The 14,247-nt window shown below is 36.6% G+C and overlaps 2 protein-coding genes across 9 annotated transcripts in view; one reads left to right on the top strand and one right to left on the bottom strand.

The window, feature by feature from the left end:
- Positions 1–14,247, bottom strand: part of cher (filamin-A) — a 264,422-nt gene that overhangs the window by 55,398 nt on the left and 194,777 nt on the right. The gene's annotated exons all lie outside the window — the stretch shown is intronic.
- On the top strand, positions 958–9,892 carry LOC137250881 (uridine and thymidine phosphorylase). The gene is given in 8 exon segments (XM_067784577.1): positions 958–1,104; positions 8,961–8,998; positions 9,000–9,091; positions 9,094–9,147; positions 9,150–9,298; positions 9,359–9,488; positions 9,554–9,747; positions 9,815–9,892. Coding segments are annotated over 8 exon segments (882 nt in total).

Here is a 14,247-nt window from a genome sequence, read left to right as displayed (position 1 = left end):
ATTCCTGTGAGAATTGAGCGTGAGCCGGAGCTGTAAAACTCACTGAAAGACGGCTATAATTTTTATAATAAATGCCATTCGTTAAGTATAATTTTTGACTCTTATAATGAAAGCCATATTTTACATATTATCTTTGGCTTTCATGAGTTATGCAATCTTTTAACTCTTATTTTTGACTTTTATAATAAACTATTATTTTTGAATTTTATAATAAAGTCAAATTTAAATATTTATTTTAAGGCTTCTTTGAACAAAGAGGACATTTTAGAAAAACAAATTGAGTAATTCTCTCTATCTGACTGTTTTGGCGATCCCTGCTATATATCATGTACATGAAGAGTAAATGAAAAGTGCCACGCCAAGTGGATGCAAATATATTGAAACCTGTCGAAAAATTTCAAAACATGCACGCTAAACAAATATTGGAAAATCATGATGAGTTTAAGTTAAATGTTTTTCTTTAACTCAATTATGCAGAAATATTTGGTGCTTGCTTTTGATTAGGATGCGCTGGCGACAGCCGGCACAATGAGGTCGATGCGCATGCACTTGGTTATGTATCATTAGCTGTACATCTATAGCCACAAGCAATAACAGCCTAAAACGTATAGTTTTACATAGAATTTAGGCGGTTATAACCACAGCGATGTATATTCAAGTATGCACAATATAATTTGTTTGCTTGTGTGGGAGCATTCGAATTTCTATCATTCATATTGCAAAAATATCGACAAAAAGCTCATAAATCATAAACATTAATCAATAACTGCTAAATGATGTTGCTGTTGTTGTTGTTGATGTGCTAATAAATGGCATGTTTTTGGTATGTCACAACTATAAACAATTTGCGTAGCCAGAAACTAATTTCAATTTAATAATGTCCACTTAAATACAAATAAAATCGACTGTTGTGTAGTGCGCAGCAGCAGGTGTGTTCTCAATTGAATTGGAATTTAAATGAAATTAAAGGATAATAATAAAGATTTAATACATTTTTTTGTTTGGCTAATACTTTATGATAGTGTGGCAAATAATAGCATCACTATGCTGTTAGAAAATAATCGCAACAACAAAACACAGCAAGCGGCAACACTTATGTACAAGGCAACGAAGTGAGATATCTCACACACAGATGTAGTCATCAGCCGAAATAGTTACTAACACATACACACGCATATGGCTATAAGAAAAGCATAAACTACAAATATACATGAATATAGCTGGTAACCAAGCATGAGATACAATCGTTCTCGCACTGTTCGCGAAATGACAAGACCTTAGGAGAAATGGGTGAACGAAAAAACCGAGAGCATAAAAGCAGCGCAAGCTGAGGAATTAAGAATCAGTTTGATATAAATACTCTTTTGTGAAGGACGTGATATTGAAGTATAATTGTACTACTCCCAAAGTAGACTAAATAAAGACCATATTGCAATACTGAATATTGGAGTTATTTATTCAACAGTTCAGCGATACGAACGTTAGCTGAAGGTGCAAAATAATCGGAATTCCCCAGAATTCGTTACAATAGGTAAACTTAAACAAATTTACGCTTAATAAGTTTTGTTCAATCGGTATAACCTTTTTATTAAATAACTATTAATCATAAACTATGCATTTATACCAATTTCACACAGAAGCTTAATAGAAACACATTTTTTTAATGAAGTAATTAATTTTTCTTTTTCACATAAGGCCACTTGCTTTATTAATGAACATCAGTGAGCAGCTCCAAAGAATATTAGTCTTTTACAGAAATCTTATGTATGAAATTCTCGTGTCACAGTGCTTTGTGGTTTAACTCCTTCGAAACGGCTCGGCCGATTCCCATGAAATTTTGTTAATACCCCAAAATGGTAACGGTGTATGAGGAATATACTTCAGAGCGTGATGGCAAAGCAAAATAAGGGGAAAAATCCGCCAGATGACGCACCGACGGCTAAAACTTTTGAGAGTATGGCGACGGATTTTTCAGAACATGTCTGCCAAGCTATAGGCTTCAAACTCAAACCATTCTTTTGGGTACTCCGATAGGTTCGTTCATCGTATTTCAATAAATATATGGGCTTTCCACTTAGGGTTATAAATTCATTTCTTCAAATTTATATATAGAAAACGATCCATTTGGATGAAGGTTTGTTTGTTGACAAGAAGCTAGATTGTCTGCTTTTTCACTTCAGTGTCGCTGCTGACGTTTTTGCAAGAAGCTCGGTCCTAGATCTCTTCGGAGGTTATCGTGCCTTACATTTATTTTTATTTTTTTTACAATCTCAGAAACAGTTCTGAGAAATGAAATGATATAGGCAGAGCGCACCGTGGCAACTCTACTATAGCCTGGCTGTCACCATATATTAGCTGTTTTTTTTACATTGGAAAATTGTGATAGTGGAGACACAAACCTTTTAGGTCATAGTGTATAATGCATACCAAAAAATTTAAGTGGAGAATTGTGGAGAGACACACTTTTTGGTACCAATTTTATGCGCAACAGGTTCACAAGTGTGGATAAAATTATGCACTTAGCAGTCCATATAAAGTTTAAGTGCATATGTATATACATGTAAAAACAAAAAAGACAGCTGTTGTTTCCGCCAATCGAATGCATTTCTTGTAGTGCGGTTATATAAGGCTTTGACCATAATCCTTAAACTCTCCGCGCGCTGGCAATAAACCAACATATTCTTGGGTAAAAAAAAAATTAACAAAACTATAAGACTTGTGCAGATTTTTTTTTAAATGGCCGTTGTGGCAGCGCGCTGCCCTCAAGTGGCTCAATGAAACCAGGCTAATCCTGTTCACGCGACAGATCGCGACGCTTGACAAACCGCTGCCCATCAAAGACTCGGCAAAAACAAAAAGGCCGAGTCTTTGATGGGCAGCAGTTTGTCAAGCGTCGCGATCTGAGACTGCTCAGAAGAGATTTCATCAGCCAAGCGTAATGCTTACAGAGAACAGAAGCAGACGTATTATACATTAATTATTAAGAGAGGTGAGAACAATCTTTTTTATAGAGAAAAGGGAGTCCGAGCTATCAAATGTGTTTGTTCATTTTGTTCGAAACTCGTTCTCCATTGTTTCACAAAGCGGTTTGAAGTGTCTCGATGTCCGAGATGGAACTCAAAAGTGCACTTCGTTCAGAAGGAATGGGCTCGAAATTGATCCATTTAAAAGTTTTGTCATAAATACTACACTAAGAATTCCTCTTCGACTAGCAGGAGTTGGAAGATTGATAAGCTTTAATCGACTAGTATAAGATGGAAGATTATATAAAGAGTCCCATTGAAAATTTATTAAGGCCAATTGTAAATATTGTTTTTGTATTGATTCGAGACTGTCTGCATGGACTTGATAACGCGGATTTCAAATTACTGAGCCGTACTGTAATATTGGCCTAACTAATGTTGTAAAAAGTGCTTTAGTTATGTAAGGGTCGTTAAATTCTTTTGACCACCGTTTAACAAATGCAAAAACACCTTTGCTTTTATTCACTGTAGCATTAATATGAAGATTGAAACTAAATATAAAAAAGTGCTCTGAAGCGCAATACGCAAATATCCCACAAATCACACTCTCGATTATCATTTGCCATTTAATGACAAGTAGCAAAGAATTGTTTTTAGATCATTAAAATAATTCACTTTCCTTAAAAAATAAATAGAGAAAACGCCAATTCATGCTCTCACATGTGTGTGTGTGTATGAATGTGTCCATTTGCTTAATTAAGATTTTAGTTGACACTGACTGACAATCTGCCAGATAAAACATGCTACAACAACAAATAATCAAAACAAATAATCCTTGCTAGTATTATCTGCTTATTTTTATTGTTGAATGTTCTTGTCATGTTAGCATTAACATTTTCATCTGATTGCTGGTGGCGTGTCAACGATGACATTCTTGCATCATCAACGTTGACAGTTGCAATTTTATCTTTTGGCGCATTTTTATTTTGATTTTTGTTAGGTTGAATGTAAAATCAGCCGTTGCGTTACGTTATTTGTTAGTTGTTGTTTAGGCAAAACATGTGCCGCACCAGACTATAGGCAAACTAAGAATATATTCTTCTGATTTTAGTAACAAGGAAACTCATTTAGGTTAGGTTGAACTGGCCGGCCAATGCAGACCTCAAATACACTGAAAGTGTCCATAGTGCTTGTTTGAACACCAAAACGTAAGAACCCAAATCAATTGCCAGAACTTATGTTAAAGAATAACTCCGCCATCTTGGCAAATACTAGAAGTTTTCTTGAACCTAGCTTAATTGCTGCCTCGAGACTTGTCAATTTTGCCGCCCTTAAAAGCTGGAGCCTTGCCCTGGCGATTGCAGGACACGAACAACACAGAACGAGCTCAATCGTGTTTAGCTGCAGCTCGCACTTCCTACACCTGCAGTTACTGACAAGGCCTAACTTATAAGCATGTGACGACAGAAGGCAGTGTCCAGTTAGTATGACCATCGGATGACGTTGCAATTGTCATAAGTGGAATGTGCCTTCCAACGATTAGCTCTTTGATGGATCGGGCACTTCGGGATATTCATACCTGGGCATCAAATGTCGGGTTGAAAGTCAACGCGGATAACACGGATATGGTCTTGTTTACAAAGAGGTACAAGGTCCCAAATTGGATCAGGCCTAAGTTAGGAGGGGTGACCCTACAGGAGAAACCTTGCACAAAGTATCTAGGGATCATCCTAGACAGTAAGCTGTCATGGAAGCTCAACGTGGAGGAGAGGGTGAAGAAGGCTTCAACGGCACTTTATGCATGTAAAAGAATGCTGGGGTGTACGTTGAGCTTATCGCCCTCTCTTTCACATTGGGTTTTTACAGCGATTTTAAGCCCTATCCTATACTATGGAGTTCTTGTTTGGTGGAAAGCCACACACAAAGCAAACTACCTCAAAAAATTAGAGGGGGTATGCAGACTATCAATGCTTAGCATAACGGGAGCCCTGAAAACAACCCCGACAGCTGCACTGTATGCCATTCTGCACATTCCACCTGTAGACGTGGTAGCAAAGAACATAGCGTTAACAACTGCAACCAGGCTCGGTGCCTCGAGGCAGCTTTTGCGCCGACCATACGGCCATAGTAGTATAGCGTCATCAATCACAAGACGGACAGACTACCTGATTCCCTATCTGCGCTTCGAGGGCGATCTTAAGGCCACAATAGAGGTGGACGGTTGGCGCAAGGGTGCTCAAATGGCGGACGAGGCGATACATGAGTACACAGATGGTTCCAAAGTAGTGGAAGGAGTAGGGTCTGCGGTATACTGTGCTGATACGGAAATAAACAGATCCTACATGCTGCTGGATTACAGTAGCGTTTTCCAAGCGGAAATAGTAGCCGTAACCAAAGCAGTAGAAACCCTAGAAGAAAATAGACCAAGCTGCAATCGTTTTAACTTTTATATTGACAGTCAAGCAGCAATTAAGGCAATAATCTCGAATAGCACAGCATCTAATGCGTGTTAGAGTGTAAGCAGTACTTGGAGAGAATCGGGACAGGTAGAAGCATACATCTATATTGGGTCCCAAGGCATATGGGAATAGATGGGAATGAAAAATCGGATGAGCTAGCTAAAAAGGGCGCATCCCTTGAAGCTTGCTCCGTAGACGTCCCAATTAGACTGGGCGAAATTAAGTAAAGGCGAGAGGTGCACATGATCGACCAAGCCGGAAAGGCGTGGGTTCAAGCGCGGGGCTGTAAAGTGTTGAAGATTATGTGCAGGTCTTACAACCTTAGACTAAAAAAGTTGATTTTATCATTAAAAAAAGAGGACTGTAGACTCATGACGGATATTCTGACTGGACACTGCCTTCTGGCGTCACATGCCTTTAAATTAGGCTTGGTCAGTGATAGCAGATGTAGGAAGTGCGGGCTGGAGGAGGAAACGATCGAGCACGTTCTGTGCTCTTGCCCTGCGCTTGCCAGTCTAAGACTCCAGCTATTAGGAGTGATACAGCTGTCAGATCTAGAAGCAGCAAGTGGCGTAAATCCTAGGAAACTTCTAGTATTTGCCAAGAGGACGGAGTTATTTTATAACATATGTCCTGGTTTTTGATAGGGTTTTTCAGTTTGGTCGTTAAAACAAACTTCTGGTAACACTACGGACTTATTCAGTCTATGTGAGGTCCTCATGGACCGGCCAGTTCAACCGAACCTAGTATGACCATCGAGAGCCTTACGCCTTCTCTCTTCAGAGTTATGAGACAATTTGTTAGTTTAATATCATAGGATTTGCACATGATTTAGAAATTTTTTGCAGCTGATGGAGCTCCTATCTTCTTTTGATCTCTCCTAAACGGATTGGGACGTTTACCCCAGTGCTGTGTGCAACCTCATTTGCCAACCTATCGGTCTTTTCCTTACCTTCTACCCCTTCATGACCAGGAACCCAGTACAGAAAGGAATAAGAGGTAACGAAAAGGCCGATGAGTTAGGAAATTGATTGATATATTAGTAATAAATATATACGGCAAATATGTCTGCACCCAAGCCATGGAAGATAAAAACAACTTTTCTTATGAATGAAATAAATTTCAATGTCCCATCATGAGCGTGAAGACATTACAAACCTCTTCTTTTGAGGCAGCGCAGAACTAATTTCGAATTAAATGAACCTTTTCGGTGTTTGTGTCAGGATTTTAACTCTCATTCGAATCCATATGATATAACGGATTCACTTTTTACTATAAGGAAAACTGTCCTATCCTATCTTAGCTCGTAAAAAAAAAAAATAAAAAAAATCTTTATATGCTAGCAGATCTGTAAAAAAAGTACCAGTACAAATACAAGTATCAGTACCTCAGTACTTCGTTAAAGGAGTACAAGTATAAGTAGCGAAGTACTTGTACTTGTATTGTTGAAGTACAAGTAAAGTTCTTGTAAGTACTTTGACAAGTATTGAACGGGTTTGAAGCGGATAAACTAATATTTTTTAACAATCAGCTCATCTACTGATCGAAACGGTATTTTCTTTTCTGATATAAAAATTTTTTTTAAGTCGTTTGCTAATTTAGTAATTAATTTTGAACGTCTCATTACCTTTAACGAAGTTCCTTTCACCATTTGTTGGAATGTTTCCCTTTCCGCAGTTCAGAGTGGTGAAGCTCATCACTCTGTTATCAAATATCTTCCCACCTAATGAAATTTTTGTACGGCTTGAGTGCTTAAGCACCGCATGCTTTGCCGGGTGTTTTATACGCAAGTGCTTCAAAAATTCGACGAATTTTGTTGTGTTTTAGGCGTGCATCACAAAATACGCATTTTCCCATGAGCTTATCATCAATAAAAAAAACTCCAGGTATTAATACCTGATTCTTAACCTTTGTATGCATTTATGAAAATGATATCTTTCTTAACCCTCAATTTTTTGAAAAATATGAGTGTCTAAGCGACTTAAACTATGACTTTTTTTCTTTCGTTTGTTTCATTAGCCATTGTGTGTGCTTGTAATTCTCAACTTGTTAGTGAAATATTCTAAATACATAGTTTTAGTTTTTAATTTAAAATTGAGGTTCTTCGAGTAGAAGATGGGGTGCCAATACCTCAGGGCCCTTGCTCGCCTCCATATCACATTTTTTAAGGGTTCTTCAAATAGAAGATGAGGTGGCTCATTAGAGCGAAACCTCAGAGCCCCCAGTGCTCGCCCCCAATAAATAAATACAAGAGGTTCTTCAAATAGAAGATGAGGTGGCTCATTAGAGCGAAACCTCAGAGCCCCCAGTGCTCGCCCCCAATGAATAAATACAAGAGGTTCTTCAAATAGAAGATGAGGTGGCTCATTAGAGCGAAACCTCAGAGCCCCAGTGCTCGCCCCCAATGAATAAATACAAGGGGTTTTTCAAAGCAAAACAAGGTGGCTCATTCCGCAGCCAATACCTTGGAGCCCCCAGTGCTCGCTTCCAATGAATAAATACAAGGTGTAATAGGGGTTTTTCAAAGCAAAACAAGGTGGCTCATCCCGCAGCCAATACCTTGGAGCCCCCAGTGCTCGCCCCCAATGAATAAATACATGGTGTAACAGATACATAGTGACCTCTCTCTAAGCAAAATAACATACAGTCCATTAAAATAATAATTTATAAAATAAAAAAAGATAATAAATTTAAAAAAATGCTTGCTTGCAGTGGGCTTTGAACCCGCAACCCTTACGATCACATAATTTTGACAAGATGGTTGAAGAAGAGTTTTACCGGTATCTTAATGATACAAGAACAGATTTCAATATGCTCAGAGTTATTCTCTTATGAAGGACCTATCACTCCAAATGAATACGCCCTTAGCTTCCTCCGCCCCAGTAGAGCGTTTAGTTTCTTTAGCAGGCAGCATTGTTTATAGTCCTAGAAGGCAATCTATGACGGACTTTTCGTTTGAAAAGCTAGTACTAATGAAGGTCAACTCAAAACTACTTTAATATTGTCAAAACTACTTTAATATTTAATATGTTGTTTTACTTCTTGTTGCTTTCTAATATGAATTTTACTATTATTAAATCAAAATTTTATAACAGATGTTGTAGATTTTGATATTCCATTTATGAATCAAACTGATATATTTTATCAGAAAAAGTACTTTCGTGTACTTGCAAGTATTTCGTAAGTATATCTACTTGTTCTTTCGGATTCGAAGTACAAGTACTGTAGTACTTTGGAGGGTATTAGTCCGTTGGGTTTATTATTATTAAACCAGATTACCAATATTTGGAATGCTGCAGTCGCATAATATGTTGTTTGGCGTCTCCATTGACTAGAACTAGGAGCTTCGTTATCAATAGGAGCGACCTTACCACGTTTATGCTAAAGTACTCTCAATATAAAATGCGATATATCAGGCCAATACTCTGTAACGATACTCTTGTCAGGAAATGAATTCATAGCAACTTTGGATCAGCTGGTGCGGGTACTTCTGCTAATCAGCTAGGTTTGGCTCCCATTAAATTCCTTCTCATCACAGTTCTTCATTGTTGGTGGTACATACCAACGTATCAAAAAGACAGCGTCTAATGACAAAAATAAATGACAAACTTCCGACTAGCACAGAATTAACCGACTTAATAGGACATGCCGAACGTTATTCAATGTATAAGTTGGACCTGTAGTTTGTGTCAATCATGGCATGGGAAATCATTCAATCAGCATTTTGTTGAGCTCATAAAACTTATGCATCACGCCAAATGTAAAGATCCGGTGTTTATACGTTTGGGTACATGCGGTGGCTTGGGAGTGCCAGGTGGTACAGTCATCATATCCGATGGAGTGCTAAATGATAAATTAAATCCTGAACATGAATTTGTAAGTACGTTTTCTCAAATGAAAAAAAAAAATATATATATATTTAACTTTTGTTCGCAGAAAATCTGAGGCAAACGTTCTACTAAGTTAGATGAGAATTTAGCGAAGGCACTCAAGGCTGTAAAATCACCGAGTGATGTCTCTCAGACAGTGATAGGCAAAGCATTTTGCGCTGATTACTTTCATGAAGGTAAAATACTTTCGATTTGAGTTCATACAATCAAATAATTTTGAACATAATGCAACTCGTTAAAGGTCAAGGCCGTTTGGATGGTGCATTTTGTGATTATCAAGAATCGGATAAAATGAATTGGTTGAATTTACTACAACAAAAAGGTGTCGTGAATATTGAAATGAAAAGTTCAATGTTTGCTGCCTTGACAGGCTTTGCAGGTATTCAATCAGCAATAATTTGTGTGGCAATACTAAATCGACTGAGTGGTGATCAGGTTTGTGGTTTTTTGGATTTTTTTCTTTGAAGTTTTCTTTTTAAATTAAGATGATTTTATATAACAGATCAATGAAGCACATGAAACACTTGGCGAATGGCAAGAACGTCCTGCTAAACTGCTCGCGCGAGTTACGTCCATATAATAACTATTCACCCTATTTTAATTACTTAATATATGTAAGCACTTACTTTTGTCCTTTATATGTAATTCCATTTTCATGTATTCCACTTTATAATATTTTACATTTTTATATACTTCAAACAACGGTAATATCCGCCTTTAAAATAACGTTTTAAGAAAGCTCTTTCAGCTTCTAACACATTTTTATCATTGACACAGTTTAATCAAGTCTTGGACTTAAGAGCGAATAGACGTGTAATTTTCTTTGTGAACACAAATCCTAATTAAAAGAATATCATTAATCAAATTTAAATGTGTTTTTCTTAAGTGACGCAGTCAACGGCAAACCAACGCATACCGCTAAAAGGGTTTCACCAAATTCTTGTTAAACAAGAAGACCGGTTGAAAACTGCCTTCTCCACCCCGTATGGTCATTTCGAGTTCATTCGTATGCTCCATATACGTTCCAAAGGCTAATTAATAGCATACTCCGAGACCTAATAAATAAGATTTGTGTTGTCTATCTGGACGATATTTTAGTTTTCTCTACAAGTCTCGAAGAGCACATTAACGATATAAATCGAGTGTTAAAAAAACTTCGTGAAGCAAATTTGAAAATTCAAATTAATAAATGCAAATTCTTTGCCAAAGAGACCCTGTACCTGGGCCATGTCTTAACCCCCGAAGGAGTTAAGCCTAATACTACTAAAGTGGATCAAATTTTGAAGTTGGAGTTACCAAAATCAGTGAAGCAGATAAAATCGTTTCTTAGCATGACTGCTAAGCTTTTCCGATGATAAGGTACCTGAAGAAAGGGGTTAAACTAAATTTAAACGACCCGAATTACATAAATTCTTTCGAGAAACTAAAAAAATTATAACAGAGTCACCTGTACTTAAGTACCCAGACTTTAATCAAGAATTTCAGTTGGTAACCGATGCAAGTTTGGACGCTCTTGGTGCCGTCTCGCAACAGAACGGCCATCCAGTTTGCTATGCAAGTAGAACTCTGAATGAGCACGAAAGGAACTATTCGGCAACCGAACGAGAACTTCTTGCTATAGTTTGGGCTACTAGTTATTTTAGACCATACTTGTATGGTAGCAAGTTTGAAATTTTGTCCGGTCACCAGCCTTTGAGATGGCTGTTCATTAAATCGCAGGGGAAAATGAGTCCGAGGCTCCATCGTTGGCTTATCAAACTAAGCGAGTTTAATATTAACGTCAGCTACATTAAGGGCAAGAAAAACCTCGTGGCGGACTTTCTAAGTAAGGTTAATGCAGATACTAATAAAATTAATATGACAGCTGCTTCTACAAGTTCTTTATATAATAATATAACTGACGATTTGGACACCATTCACTCACAAATGGAAGATTTACATGATCATATTCCCATTCTAGAAACTGTGGTGAATAGATTCAAAACTCAGATTCTTTTGGTAAATAATAAACAAAAAGCTATGGAAATAAAGCATAAAAATTAAAGGATTTATATAAGCTCTTCTGACTTAGAAAATAATTTAGAAGCAATTTTAAAACAACACATAGTTAGTGGAAAAGCGGGCATATGCACCGAGTTAGATGACAATCATTATAGCATATTGCAGAATAAAATAATAGATATTGTTACGAATATTAGCAACACTAAGGAGTACTGTCATCTCTAAACCGATGCTAAGCAGTGCCTTGTATGGACATCAATAATTCAATCATTATGTCTACACATATGTACGTACACGCAGCGGAGAAGCCACGCACAAACACATGTAGATATCTTATCTGAGATGCTCCCAAAAGTATGCAATTGTAATTGTTGAAGTGTCGCTCTCAAATACACGCGCATATGAGAGCTACACACGTGCATCTGTAGTTATAATTATATACCAGTAACTAAGTAAATTCTGGAAGCGCCTAGAAGATGCAACGAGGAAATCACACAGTATAAAAGCAGCAACAGTAGAGGCGCGACAATCAGTTTCATTTAAGCAAGCTATTGGTTGTGAAGTATGAGTGTTATTGTAAAGTACTTTAATAAAGGCCATTTTGCATTATTAAATATTGGAGTTATTTATTCAACAGTTTAGTGATTCGAACTTAGCAGAAGGTTGCAAATATGAGGATTTGCAGTAAATTTGTTACAATATGTTTGGAGGATTTAAAAACATTAGATTCGCCCGCTGTTTATATAATGCAAGGGACATAGGTACAGAAGAAGAAGCTTTTAAACAAATCCATAATTATCATAAATATGAGACCGGACATACAGGCATTAATTAAAGGTCTAAAGAAATTAATTTACATTCCTGATTTGAAGCTTTTAATACATAAATACATAAATAACTGTTCCACATGCACTAAATCAAAGTTCGGTCGTAAACCTATTAAAGCAAAATTCCACTTAACTGAAACTCCTTCATATATAAAGCAAATAATACATATAGATGTCTACACGAATTCAAAATCAAACTTCTTGACATTCATTGATCGTTTTTCAAAATTTGCAACTGCTTTCTATTTAGAAGACAGAAACAGTCAAACCGTGAAAGAAAAAATAAGGCTCTACAAGTCTCAAAAAGGGCATTTTCAGAAGCTCATTTGCGACAATGAATTTAAAGGTATAAGTATAAAGGAATTTTTGAAAGCTGAAAATATTGCTCTCCATCTGACAAAAGCCAACAACCACACTGGCAATGCCGATATTGAGCGTTTGCACAATACAATTTACGAAAAAATAAGAGTACTTACTATTGAGGAGAAGACATTAGGTATAAAAGATAAAATAAGTAAAGCTATAGAATTTTACAATAACTCTTACATTGAATTTGGAAATTGTGACAAAGGAAAAATATATGAAAATATAATCGTAACGAAGCAAAAATATATTAATAGGCAAAATAAAATTAGGGAAAACTATGTAGAACAAAGAACTAATGGTTATATTTAAGAATTACAAAGCTGTACGACATAAAGAACAACCTAAGTATAAGAGTTCCAAACTCGAAAACATTCACAGCTCAAATATCAAGAGAAAATTAAAATATGATAAAAATGATATGAGTGATATACAAAGTTGATTATAATAATCATATATTCTAAAGCTTTAAGTATTTAGATATATATATATATTTGTCATTTTGTATTTCCTTTTACATAATGATATGAAACTCAAAAACTCAATTAATGAAATAGAATTTAAGATATATCTTCAATTCTAGCAATGGACAAGTTACGTCCATACAATAACAACTCACCCTATTTTAATTACTTAATATATGTAAGCACTTACTTTTGTCCTTTATATGTAATTCCATTTTCATGTATTCCACTTTATAATATTTCACATTTTTATATACTTCAAACAACGGTAATATCCGCCTTTAAAATAATGTTTTAAGAAAGCTCTTTCAGCTTCTAACACATTTTTATCATTGACACAGTTTAATCAAGTTGTGGACTTAAGAGCGAATAGACGTGTAATTTTCTTTGTGAACACAAATCCAAATTAAAAGAGGATCATTAATCAAATTTAAATGTGTTTTTCTTAAGTCGCGTTTCATACATAAACGGCTGGGTATTAATTAGCATCCAAGATGGGTGGTACGGGTGCGTATACGTACCTTTTTTTTTGTATAAAAGAGTTACATATATACAAATATACAAGTGAAGCTAATATAAGCGTGTTAAAAATGTTTTGCATTGTACAAATGAAACAGTTTAGAGGGGGTTTTAGCATAAGCAAATAATGGACAACTCTCTCTAGGGAGGGGGCAGAAAAGTGGAAAATGGCCAGGGTGGTTCCGTTATTAAAGCCTTGGAAACCAGCAAACATAGGAGATTCTTATCGTCCGATACCTCTCCTATCGGCCGTAGCCAACACACTTGAAGCCACTCTGCTTCCCTATTACACTGAAAATTTGCGTCTTGCCAATCATCAGCATGTCTTTCGAAAACTACATGGCACTCCAACCGCGGTAAACGCCATTAACACGCAAATAAATTGAGGATTAAATCAATATCCCTAGCATAGGACAGTACTCGTTGCGATAGACCTGTGAAAAGTTTTTGATACGGTCAACCATGGCACGTTACTGCAAGGCCTGGAAGGGTCATCCCTTCCCCCCAAGTCTTAAAAGGGGGCCCGCAAATTATCTGCCTAGTCGGCAAGCATTGTTACAATTCATGAACATAACATATAAACACAGAAAAATTAAATAAGGGGTACCACAAGGTGGTGTCCTATCTCCACTTCTGTTTAACTTCTATATATCGAAGCTTCCTTCACCACCAGATGGAGTTACTATCGTAATTTAAAAGTTTTGTAAGCTGTAATTTGGCAGTCGTTGAAGATATCATGATGAAATTTGGCAGCAACGTTA

This window comes from Eurosta solidaginis, chromosome 1, assembly GCF_040869045.1.
Source record: "Eurosta solidaginis isolate ZX-2024a chromosome 1, ASM4086904v1, whole genome shotgun sequence".
Taxonomy (NCBI): domain Eukaryota; kingdom Metazoa; phylum Arthropoda; class Insecta; order Diptera; family Tephritidae; genus Eurosta; species Eurosta solidaginis.
This window is presented reverse-complemented; position numbering and strand designations above follow the sequence as displayed.